At 35.1% G+C, this 13,146-nt stretch overlaps 1 protein-coding gene and 1 long non-coding RNA gene across 2 annotated transcripts; both read left to right on the top strand.

The window, feature by feature from the left end:
- LOC107608105 (trans-resveratrol di-O-methyltransferase) lies at positions 579 to 2,852 on the top strand. The gene is made up of 2 exons (XM_016309995.2): positions 579 to 1,398; positions 2,142 to 2,852. The coding sequence occupies exons 1-2, from the start codon at positions 613 to 615 to the stop codon at positions 2,445 to 2,447; spliced, it is 1,092 nt and encodes a 363-aa protein (XP_016165481.1). The 5' UTR covers positions 579 to 612; the 3' UTR covers positions 2,448 to 2,852.
- On the top strand, positions 4,025 to 7,151 carry LOC110264906. Its single transcript, XR_002351239.1, has 4 exons — positions 4,025 to 4,572; positions 4,872 to 5,268; positions 5,456 to 6,207; positions 6,338 to 7,151. It is a non-coding gene; the product is annotated as an uncharacterized LOC110264906 (long non-coding RNA).

Below are 13,146 nucleotides of genomic sequence, written 5' to 3'. Positions count from 1 at the left end.
CCGTCAATAAATTCAACCCTATGTTTCGTGCCAGTTTTTTTTGTTCCCTCCAATTATTAATAACGAATTTATCTTCAAAAACGAAAATCTTCCATTAATAATTTAACCTGAAGAATTTATTGTCTCAATTGCCGGTAGAGCCGCCACTAAGGTGCGACACTAAATCCAACGGTATTCTATGTGTGTCGTTATTATCACATGTTATAATGACAATTATATATTTATTTTTACTGACAATTGTATAATTACCATTAATTCCTTTTATTTAGCAACAAAGCATAAAATAGATAATGTCCAATTGTTAATAAATATATTAATAACTATTTTTATTGTCGTTAAAAATAAATAAATAATCACTAAAAATAATTTTTTTAATAACGTTACATGTAAGTCTAATAAAAATTTTGATAATTTTACGGTTGGCTATCCCACAGATTGAGGCATCTATCATGATTTTATTTAGTTTATGACAACTTATAAATTGTGTTATTGAAGACTCCATTTTATTTGACTATTATATAGTGGCCAAAATCTTTTAAATGACTTAATTGATTCTTCTATATATATCTTCATTTTTATTGAGATCTATTTTATACAGAAGTACATATTATTATGGAATTCCAAAGTAGAGAACAGGGGGATAATGGTAAACTTCTTAAAGCCCAAAGTCACATATGGAATCATACTTTTAATTTTATAAACTCTATGTCTCTTAAATGTGTTGTTGAGTTAGGCATACCTGATGCTATTCACAAATATGGCAAACCTATGCCACTTTCACAACTCATTTCTTCATTGCAAATTCATCCATCAAAAACCTCCTTTGTCCATCGATTGATGAGAATCTTGGTCCATTCCAACTTCTTCACTACCAAGAATGTCACCAGCAATGACCTCGAAGTTGAAGTTGGGTATGTTCTAACCGATTCATCTATGCTATTGCTTAAGGACAACCCCTTAAGTTTGATACCTCACTTGTTTATGGCCCTAGATCCCAATATTATAAAACCATGGCATCAGATGTCCACATGGTTTAAAAATGATGATCCTACATCATTTGAAACGGAATATGGGATAACGTTTTGGGATTATGCTAGGCAAGCTCCTAAATTTAATGAACTTTTCAACGATGCCATGGCAAGTGATGCACGATTAGTTAGCAAGTTTTTACTTGATGACAAGTGCAAGGGAGTGTTTGAAGGTTTGGAATCATTGGTTGATGTTGGTGGAGGCACCGGAACTGTTGCAAAGGCCATTGCCAAAGCATTTCCACAGTTAGAGTGCATTGTTTTGGATCTTCCACATGTTGTTGCTGATTTGGAAGGAAATGAGAACCTTAAATATGTTGGAGGAAACATGTTTGAGGCCATTCCTCCTTCTAATGCCATTTTGTTGAAGGTAAGAGAATATTATAAGTTGCTTGTAGAATTAATAAAATGTCAAATTATAGTTCTTACAATTTTATTAATTTTTTAATTAAGTTTTTTATATTTTAAAAATTTATAATAATATGTTTACTAATTATTATTTTTAAGGAAAAAACACACTAATCCTAAAATATTTGTTTTAATAATAATGATCCGTCAGTTACTTACTCCTTTTCACAAATTTTTATGCTAGAGAGAACTACCCAAAATTAAATTAAAAGAGAGGTTATGCTAATAACATAAATACCATCATTATATATGCTTTTTTTCTCTTTACTTTTTTATTTAAATTTTGTATAACTATGTAGTTGATTAGTTTATATATTGTTGTTGTAAGTTAAATACCCATTTACTCAGCTATCATAATCAAATAATTTCTTTTAAATTGTTAGATATTTTCCCCAATGTTTCAAGATGTTAGACCATTTCTAGTAGGAAACTCATTTTAATCCCTATTTATAGCCCACCTATCATAAAAAGTGACTCCACATCAAATTTTGCGTCATAACCAATAAATAGGAACTCAATGAATCTCTCTCTTCTACCGTATAACTTTAATTTATACTTTATGACTGTGGAGATACAAGCTTAAATCCTTATCAAATTTATGCCCTGATTTTACTAAATAAATAAGATAATCTTAATGAATGGGTCAAAAATTAATATATGTCAAATTCTTTTTAACTGATTATATTACTTTGATTAACAAAACAGTGGATTTTGCATGACTGGAATGACGAGGAATGTTCGAAAATACTGAGGAACTGCAAAGAGGCACTACACATGAGCAAAGGCGAAGGAAGGAAGATTATTGTTATAGACATCGTGATGGGGGATGAGAAGAGTGATCATGAGTCAATTGAAACACAACTCTTCTTTGACATGTTGATGATGGTGTTCCTAACAGGAAAGCAGAGAAATAAAGAAGAATGGGCCAACTTAATATTCTCAGCTGGTTTTAGCGACTACAAAATAATTTCAATTTTAGGAATAAGGTCTCTTATTGAGATATATCCATAGCAATATATATGGCGATATATATAATCATTTTTCTATCTTTTAAAAGGAGAGACTATACACAGATCTCATATGAGCTTGCATATATAGAGTATTAAAAAAGATAAAATGAATAAATCAATATTATTTATGAATTTGGGTTTAGCTAGTGAAAAAATACACATTTTATTTTATTGAGTCTACTAATTATTGATTATTGTGGTATAATAGTTAATTATCGATGAGTGATTTGCGCGTCTACATATAGTCTTAATGTTTTTAATAGGTATTTCATATAAGAGGCACTCTACTGTAAAGATTAAAGTGGTATAAAGATAATATAATTTTTTTTATAGTTATTTTTTATTATTTTATTATTATTCAAAATGTAGGTCCTACCTTTATTAATTTCTCTTTCATTTTATTAAAAAAAAAATTTGTAAACTTACATCTTTACCATATAATTCACCATCATATAATAGAATAAAGCACCATATTTGATCATAAAATATTATAGCATTAACAAAATTAACCATACAAAATATAAAACTAACTTGTACCCATCAATAATATGATATCCTTCTCATTGCAAATCTAATATTTCACTAACTGGCGTTGGGTTTTGGTTAAGTTGCCAACGTGTGTAACACTTGGGGTGATGTGGCATTGGCTGACATGGATTTTCAAATTAAAAAATTAATAAAAATTAAAAAATTGGATTTAAGGTACCCAAACATGTGACTCTTCATTTTGCGCGTTCCTTCACTTTTACTGCTTGCTCTAGCAGAGTTTTTTCTGTAACTTGATCACCATTACTAGCTCTGAGGAAGAGAGAAGTTATTGAAAACTCCAAAAATCGCTGTGAGAGGCACAATGTCTGAGTCGGTCTTCACTGTTGGTGTAAGGGAGCTTCACGTAGTGGCTTCAAAACGACGACGCAGAGACGGTAAGTTCATAACATGGTTTGAGTTGATAATAGCAAGTAAGAAATAGAGTTGTATTTGGATTATTTGGTTTTGGAAAGATTTTATATAGTGTGTGGGTTTATTGTTTGAAACCATCCTCTGTTCTTATAGGGTTTTATCATTCCATTAAGTCTCATTTTTTTCAGAAATGTTCTTGTATATTTTAAGTAAATAAATTGGATAGATGGTTTAAATGCATGGGGTTATGATGAGTTTGATTGATTCTGAATGTCTTGATTTTTAGGTTAAGCTTTGAAATGTGTTTTTATTTCTGACACAGATGGATACTATGCACATCGAGCTAGTGATTCACCAGAGGGAAGTTTCAGAGAGGACGAGATGGCAAGATGGTGTATGAGGGAGGTGTGGTAACGAAAGTTGAAAGGGTTAACGTGGATACGTTGAATAAGTTTTTTTTATCAATGATTTTCTGAAGGACATTGGGTATAATGAGGTCTCGGCTTTTTATTGGCTTGAACATGGTAAGAAAATTGACTCTGATTTGAGATTGCTGGGGGTGGATTTAGACATTGTGAGGATGTATGAAGCTGCTGTAGCTGATGGGAGGAAGATAGATGTGTATAGTGAGCATCCCATCAATGTCCCAGAGATTTATTATTCAAAATGTAGGTCCTACTTTTATTAATTTCTCTTTCATTTTATTAAAAAAAAAATTTGTAAACTTACATCTTTACCATATAATTCACCATCATATAATAGAATAAAGCACCATATTTGATCATAAAATATTATAGCATTAACAAAATTAACCATACAAAATATAAAACTAACTTGTACCCATCAATAATATGATATCCTTCTCATTGCAAATCTAATATTTCACTAACTGGCGTTGGGTTTTGGTTAAGTTGCCAACGTGTGTAACACTTGGGGTGATGTGGCATTGGCTGACATGGATTTTCAAATTAAAAAATTAATAAAAATTAAAAAATTGGATTTAAGGTACCCAAACATGTGACTCTTCATTTTGCGCGTTCCTTCACTTTTACTGCTTGCTCTAGCAGAGTTTTTTCTGTAACTTGATCACCATTACTAGCTCTGAGGAAGAGAGAAGTTATTGAAAACTCCAAAAATCGCTGTGAGAGGCACAATGTCTGAGTCGGTCTTCACTGTTGGTGTAAGGGAGCTTCACGTAGTGGCTTCAAAACGACGACGCAGAGACGGTAAGTTCATAACATGGTTTGAGTTGATAATAGCAAGTAAGAAATAGAGTTGTATTTGGATTATTTGGTTTTGGAAAGATTTTATATAGTGTGTGGGTTTATTGTTTGAAACCATCCTCTGTTCTTATAGGGTTTTATCATTCCATTAAGTCTCATTTTTTTCAGAAATGTTCTTGTATATTTTAAGTAAATAAATTGGATAGATGGTTTAAATGCATGGGGTTATGATGAGTTTGATTGATTCTGAATGTCTTGATTTTTAGGTTAAGCTTTGAAATGTGTTTTTATTTCTGACACAGATGGATACTATGCACATCGAGCTAGTGATTCACCAGAGGGAAGTTTCAGAGAGGACGAGATGGCAAGATGGTGTATGAGGGAGGTGTGGTAACGAAAGTTGAAAGGGTTAACGTGGATACGTTGAATAAGTTTTTTTTATCAATGATTTTCTGAAGGACATTGGGTATAATGAGGTCTCGGCTTTTTATTGGCTTGAACATGGTAAGAAAATTGACTCTGATTTGAGATTGCTGGGGGTGGATTTAGACATTGTGAGGATGTATGAAGCTGCTGTAGCTGATGGGAGGAAGATAGATGTGTATAGTGAGCATCCCATCAATGTCCCAGAGATTGTTGAAGATGATGCACAATCAACAGAAGGTTCCTCTGGTCAACCTACACGCAGTGTTGCAGGAGGTATAATTTTAAACCTGTTTTGTCAAGCACAATTACATGACGGATACTATTGTCAGTTTCATTGATTATATGGTGTTATGATTATCAAATTTTAAAATAATAAATGTCATTTTGTCTTAAACTATAAGAAATAATGCTAGCAGCACATCACATATTTTGCTCTCTTTACATTTGGCAAAACTTTCAGAAGTAATGGAAGGATTTGGAATTCAAGGTGGCTCTCTTTGAATGTGCAAAGACCACAATTGAACAAGAGTTCAATGATGGATTGGAAAGTATTAGGAGGATGAATGCACATGCTGACATGCATGGAAGTACCTTTATAGATAGGATCCAGCCTAGCCAGTGGACTAGAAGCCATTTTAGTGAGTATTCGAAAGTGGATAATATAACCAACAATAACTGAGATTTTCAATGGAAGAATTAAGAAGATGAGGGGGAAGCCTGTTATTACTATGGTAGAGGAGATAAGATGTTATATGTTAAGGATTCTTGCCTGGAACAAGAAGGCCTTAGTGGGTTATATGGTTAGGATAACTCAGTACAATAAAGTAGGCTTAAAAGAGAAAAGGGGGAGAGTAATCATTGGCAGCGAATTCCAACTGGAGATGACAACAGAGAGGTGTATAAGGTGAAGTGTTTGCCTATGAAAGTTAGTGTTCACTTGGGAAGGAAAACATGTTCTTGCAAATTCTGGAAACTCACTAGTCTGCCATGCAAACATGCATGTGCTGCATTGGCTTACCAGAATATAGGAGCTGGAGATTTTGCACATAATTGACACTTTATGAGTGCATACAACTCCATATATGTAGCATTTGGTTCAGCATGTACCAAGTCAAAAGTGCACCACCCCAAATGTCACACATTGGCAACTTAACCAACGAAACCCAACCGCAGTTAGTGAAATATGTGCAATGCGGAGGCTATAATTGATAGGTACAAGTTAATTTTCTGTCATGTATGGTTAGTTTTGTCAACACTATAATCTTTCGTGGTCAGATTTAGAACTTTACTCCATATAATATTAATTTCAATTAAGGTAATCAAATATCTTTTTATTGCGTAGGACAAGTATACACAAATCTTAGAAGCTCAGACCCAAGAATCCCAACAGAGTGCAGAGGAAGGCAACGGATCAATGGTGGACCCTAATGCACTTTGGCAAGAGACGGTTGGAGAGCCATACAAGAACCACATTTATGTAAAGGATCCTTCTTCACCAGCACACTTCGATCGGATCCTTTGGCTGAGGACCGCATTCGTGACTTGTTAGCTCGCCTTGATTAGCGCGAGTCGATTGGTCGAGGAGGATAGACATGTCATTGCAGTGGATGGTGAGGATATCCCAAGGGACCAAGAGGAGAACTGCAAGATGTGGGAGAACATTGCTAGACCTAGTTCCACACAGGCGGGGGGTCGTCATCAGCACTGGTACCACCGACGCTGCAAGATGATCACCATCAACATGAGGACGATTCTAAGGACGGAAAAGTCAAGGGGACCAGCAACTTTGTTAAATTCTGACCAGCAAAAAAAAGTGAGCCATTAGATGAAATCTCACACCAATCTCATACCATTAAAACCATCATTGATGGCTATTTGATGGCTACAAATCACAAAAGTTGCTGGCCCTCTAGCATTCCTCTTCTAAGGACTATGTGGACTCGTACTTTGATGTTTTATTGTTTAGTGCATATTTGTGTTTCAGTCAAGGTTGCGAGAACTGAACCTGTCAATAAACCAGTGAAAACACTGGTTTAATAGTTTAATGGTTCGATCGGGGTTCAACCGAAATTCAACCGATTTAATTAAATATTAAATATATAAATTAAATAATTTCTAACTTAATAAAATTTAAAATTTTACGTAATAAATTATCCATAATTTAATATTAGAAGTTCACAAACAATTTCAAAGTTCATAACTAAACAACCAAACGCACATAATGACAAACACATAATGTTTTACTATCAAAATAAACAATTACTAACAAGTTCTTAACTAATCAAAGGTGCAACTCATCACAAATTATAATCATCTTTAAGTGTTCCAATATCTCCATCATAAACAGGTAATCCAAAGCCACCATCTTTAGAAGTGCCACCATCTTAAAAAATACCACCAAAAGTTTCAAACTAATTTACTTCAAATCATAAAGCTAAGGCTAATTTATGCTTTTGTAGGTTCAAGTCAACTAGGGAATGATCATAAAATTACAAAATTCAAAAACTAGTGAAAAAATTAACATATCCATGAGATCATCTTCAAAACAAATTAACGGTAACAAACCTTCTTTGAACCATTTGCTTTAAGCCAGTTAACCGAGGCCTTTATATCCTTTACAGCGTCTTGCCAATTGAGCCCATCCATCAAATGTTGGGCTTCCGTGACATTAAGACCAACCTTTCCTCAGTACAGACTGGAACAATGGAAGCAATTTTTTGACCCAAAAAAATGGAAGCAATTTCAATTTTCATCACTCATCATCAGTTATCCAATTGAAGATTATAATATCATATAACGGATAAAGAATTCAGATCAGCAAATATTATGAAAGCACTATTATCTTACTCTGGAATACGAGCTTTAAATCCGGGACCTAAGCTAGCTGAGAAATCTTGACAGCATGATTCTTGATTTCAAAATCCACACCACACCACTTCTAAAGAACAACAATTCCAGGAGCATCTTCTTTGCCAACGATATATGCATCAAATGTCTAATAATTGAAAACAGATACCGCATATTAGGAACCTAGAATTTTCTTAGAACAGGTGCATAGCATACACAGAGTAGTATTGCATTCGAAACCCTAGAATTTGCTTAGAAAGATGATATTGAGAACACAATTTATAAAGTGGATGTACACAATAAAACAAAGACTCCGAGTCTAGAACTAAAAACCTGGAAAATGAATGGGAAAGGGAGAGGGAAAGAAGACTAACGGTGTTGTCCCATTGGATGGTGATTTTGTTGAAAGGGGAAGCAGAGTGAGCCATTGAGCGGACTGAGAAGCGCGGTGGCTGCAGGATGCGGTGGCGGCGGGATGTAGTGGTGGTGGCTGCGGTGTTCAAACCCGTCGCTGCTGTGGCTGCAGGACGCGGTGGCTGTGGGACACAGTGGCTGCCGGATGCGGTGGCGGTGGGCTGCTCGATTGGTGGTGGTGGCTTCTATGGTTCTCAAAGAAGAGAGGAGAGATGAGTTGCTGCTGAGTACTGACTGAAGAAGATGGGTGATTTAGGGTTTAGCACTTCGTTAGTTTGTTTAGGCTTTCTTTCTTTCTTTCTTTTTAAAAGGACCAAACCACGCCGTTTAGAGGGTTTATTTTCAAACCCAAAACCCACCAAAAAATTGGACGGTTCTGCCGATTCATTGGTTAATCGTCGGTTTGACCGGTTTTTTACCAATTTTTTATCAGACGGTTTATAAACTTATCCGGACCAACTAAGTGACCGGTTTTCGGTTAACCAAGTTAACCGTTCGGTCCGGTTCGATTTTCAAAACCATGGTTTCAGTTGACCCTTTTTCATTTCATACACTTTATTTGAATTATTGACATTTTTACTTGTAGTATTGATATTATAATTTATTATTTTTTTAAAGTCAGATAATTCCATTTATAAAATAAAAACATATAAGTGTCCATATATAGGACAAGTAAAAGAAATGGAAGACTCCCAACGCTCTGCTATAGAGATAACATCATATAATAATATAATAAGAGAAATAAAAGGAAATAAAATGCTCATTAATTAGGAATTGGGGATTTATTGAAGCTCCTTTTGCAGCATCAAATTCAACGCTATTATCTCTTCCATACTAGTTGATACATTATCAAAGATGAATCTGTTTCTAGTCTTTCATAAGGACCAGCTCAAAATTACCATCACCATCCTTTGAGAGAAGCTATTGGGTTGGGTACATAAGATCCTCATTCTCAAGTTTCACTCAATATAAAAATCAGAGTCTTCGGTGTCCCTTCTAGCAGCCAGTAAACCCATTTTTGATCAAATCTTCATTGATTTCTCATAATAGAAGATGTAATAATTGATTGTTTCTGGGAATTGTAAGCATCTTTGGCAGGTGGGTTGAATCAATGGAATGCAATGATGAAGCTTTTGCAGCACTGGAAGCTTTTTATGAAAGCCCCTCCAAAGAAAAATCTTAATCTTTGCTGAGATTTTCAGCTTCCACAGTTCTCGCCACAAGTTTCGCTGTCTCATAATCTCTGGGCAAAATTCAGTGGGAGGATGCGATAACCTATAAGCCACATGGTACCCCGTAATCACTTCATATAAACCATTTTTATTGAGAGCCCAATAAATTTTATCTTTTCCACTCCCAATTGTTGTTGCTAGCACATGCTGACTAGTGCCCTCAGAAAAAATACTTCTAATTAGAGTTTGACTCAACAAACCATTAGAAAGTATTAAGTCCTTGACTATCAATAGTGGTTGATTTTGCAGATTGAAAACCTCAGATGAAGGGACAACACAAAGATGTGGAGGAGCAAGCCAAGGATCGCTAAAGATTTGGATACTGGACCCATGACCAACTCGCCAAACCAGCCCCTTTTCAACAATCTTATGCCCTTCCAATATGTTACGCCACCCCCACGAAGGTACTGCTCCAATCTCTACATTCATTATAGAATTGTATCGAAAATATTTACCTTTGAGGAGTCTAAATAGGAGTGATTGTGGCTGAGAGACAATTTTCTAACATTGTTTTGCTAATAGCGCCAAATTTTGAGCCCCTAGGTCCTTAAAACCTAGTCCACCTTCCAATTTCGGTCTTGTCATAGTATCTCAACTAACCCATGCTATTTTTTGCTCTGTACCTTTTTGACCCTCCAAAATTGGGAGTGTATGTTGTGAATCTCCCGAATTAAAGTTTCAGGAAGATGAAAATATGATAATGAATAAATTGGGATAGCCTCTCCAATAGCTTTAATTAGAACATGCCTGCCTGCAGAGGGGAGAAGTTTCCTCCACCCTTGAACTCGCTTCTTCACCTTGTCCTTGATTTCTCTGAAGGAGGCCTTTTTTCAATTTTTGGACTGTAGATGGAAGACCCACTATTTATCCTGTGCACTAATATGAACAATTTTCAATTTTTGAGATGGTAGTAATCGAGCAGCACGAGGAGTATTATTACTAAATAATAGAGCTGATTTATACAAATTAACTTTTTGGCCACTAAATCCCTCGTATGACTGAAGAATACTGAGAACATTTTCATAACTATTTTTTACGCTTTGCAAAAAAGGATTGAGTCATCTGTAAACAATAAATGATTAATAGTAGAATATTTTCGGTTGAACTGAATACTTTCAATGAGGCTATTTCGCTCTGTCTTGTTTAGCAAAAAGGATAATCCTTTTGCACAAAAAAGAAAAAGGCAGGGGATAGAGGGTCTCCTTGATGGATACTTCTATTTGGTTTAAAAAAACTAAAAGGTTGACCTTCAACAACGATAGAGTAAGAAACTGTAGTCACCACCTCCTGTATCCAACAAATCCATCTAGATCCAAATCCTAGTTTCTCCAAAATGAACCAAAGAAAATGCCACTCTACACAATCATAGGCTTTGCTCATATTCAATTTAACAGCCATTTCAGTTGATAGGCCCCTCTTCTTTGTCTTTAGATAGTGCATACATTCATGAGCAACTAGGACATTGTCTGAAATCAATCTACCCTTAATGAAGGCACTCTGATTAGGGCTGATCAGCGAAGTCATAAATTTCTGTAGCTGATGGACTAGTACTTTAGAAATAATCTTATACACAACTGAGGAAAGGTTGATGGGTTTAACTTGTGTCATATCCTTTGCATTAGAAATCTTAGGAATGAAACAGATTTGTATATGGTTGAAGCTCTTGAGTAGTCTACCACTGACAAAGAAATTACGGACAACCTTTAAAACATCATCCTCTACTAAACTCTAATAGAATTGAAAAAATTTAGCCGTAAATGCATCATCACCAGGGGCGCTCTAGGGGTGAACACAAAAACTGCACGTTTTACCTCATCAAAATTGATTGGTCTAGTTAATTTTCTGTTCATAATTGTTGAAACTTTGATTTCAAAATCTTCGAATGCATTTTTCGGATTAACTTGGCCAATCGATGTGAAGATATCCTTGAAGTATGTTGCAGCTACTTGTGCAATTTTCTCACAGGTAGTACCATACGTACCATCATTCTTTTCTAGTTTCCAAATTTTATTTCTCCGAATTCTGGATTGGAATGATTGGTGAAAAAAACATGTATTTCTGTCCCCCTTCTTTTAGCCACTTTATACGAGATTTTTTCCTCCAATAACTTTTCTCCTTAAAGTAAGCATCCTCAAGTTTATTTTTCAAGACTTTAATCTGTTCTCCCCCTGTAATACCCTCCTCTCTAAAGATTTCAAGCTGAGAATTGAGTTCACCAATGTCCTTATTCGAATTAAATTTGTTCTGTTGTTGTCATTGAACAACAAGGTGCTTACAATGCTTTAATTTTTGAGCCAAAACAAATATTGTCGAGCCATTCATCAATTCCTTTCAAGCTTTGGTGATAATTACCCTAATTTCTTCTAAACCACACCACATTTCCTAAAACTTAAACCTTTGTTTAGATTTTTTCATGACTGGATTTGTATCAAGGAGGATAGTCACATGATCTGAACTGTTTTCTGCGAGCCGAGACAGTGAGGCTGATGGAAAATGATCCATCCACTCACCGTTTGCAAGTGCACGGTCAAGCCGCTCCCTGATCTGGTCCTGTCCTCGTCACCTATTAGTCCAGGTGAACCTTCTCCCAATCATACTCAAGTACTTCAATCCACCACCATCAATAAAATTCACAAATTTAGAAATAGATGAAGCTGATTTTACCATCTCCTTCCTTCTCATCGAGGCTCACTATAGAATTAAAATCACCCATAATTACAACCTTTCTAAGGAAACATTGTACAAAAGAGGAAAGTTCTGTGTATTGGGTAGAACGAATCCTATCCAAGCTATTTAAATGTACCCCAATTAGCCCCCAAGAACAGTTCAAAGCAGGATCAGTTACCTTGAGAGCTATGAAAAACTCTTTTTGAGCAAGAACCTCAACCGCTGTGCCCTCCTTCCATGCTAAAGCCAATTCACTGGCTATACCCGTCGTACTAACAATCCTTCCATTTGTAAAATGACAAGATCTCAACTTACTTTCCATCAGGTAAGATTAGTTTTTTGTTTCACATATAAATACAATCTCGGGGGAGTGAAATTGGCATATCTCTTTAAAGTTATGGACTGTCAGAGGTCTTTGCAAACCCCGACAATTCTATTAAAGAATTCTCATAGCGAATTAAAGGAAAGAAATAGAGAAGAGCATAAAAAAAGGAATAAAAAAAAATTGACAAAAATCAAACATTGATCTAGATAGCACATGAACTCTATTTAAAAAAAACCCTAGTAGAACAATTTGATCTGACACATAAATTTACCATAATTTATTATTATGAAAAGATTCATATTTATTTAATTGTAATTTATAAATAAATTTTGATCACAAGATTATGAATATATAATAGAGTAAATAGCCAAATTGGTCCCCGAAAGATAGCCCATTCTTCAAACGAGTCCCCGTAAGAAAAAGATAATAAAATTTATCCCCGAAAAATTTAAAATTGGTAACGTTAGTCCTTCCGTCAGTTGGATGATGACGTGGAGGGCTAATGCCACGTGTCACAATATGATTGGTTGACATGTCAGATCGGTGACACGTGGCACATGTCAGTGACACGTGGCATGCCACGTGGCACTTGATATGTAAAAAAGTTATTTATAATCAAAATAGTCCTTGAAAGTTCAGACGTAAGTCATTTTCATCCCTAAAAGT

This window comes from Arachis ipaensis, chromosome B07, assembly GCF_000816755.2.
Source record: "Arachis ipaensis cultivar K30076 chromosome B07, Araip1.1, whole genome shotgun sequence".
Lineage (NCBI taxonomy): Eukaryota > Viridiplantae > Streptophyta > Magnoliopsida > Fabales > Fabaceae > Arachis > Arachis ipaensis.
This window is presented reverse-complemented; position numbering and strand designations above follow the sequence as displayed.

Bases quoted from the DNA above. Each gene is read 5' to 3' on its own strand.
- LOC107608105 (XM_016309995.2), top strand. From the start codon at position 613: ATGGAATTCCAAAGTAGAGAACAGGGGGATAATGGTAAACTTCTTAAA. The intron at 1,399-2,141 runs GTAAGAGAATAT...TTAACAAAACAG, and splicing joins CTAATGCCATTTTGTTGAAG to TGGATTTTGCATGACTGGAA.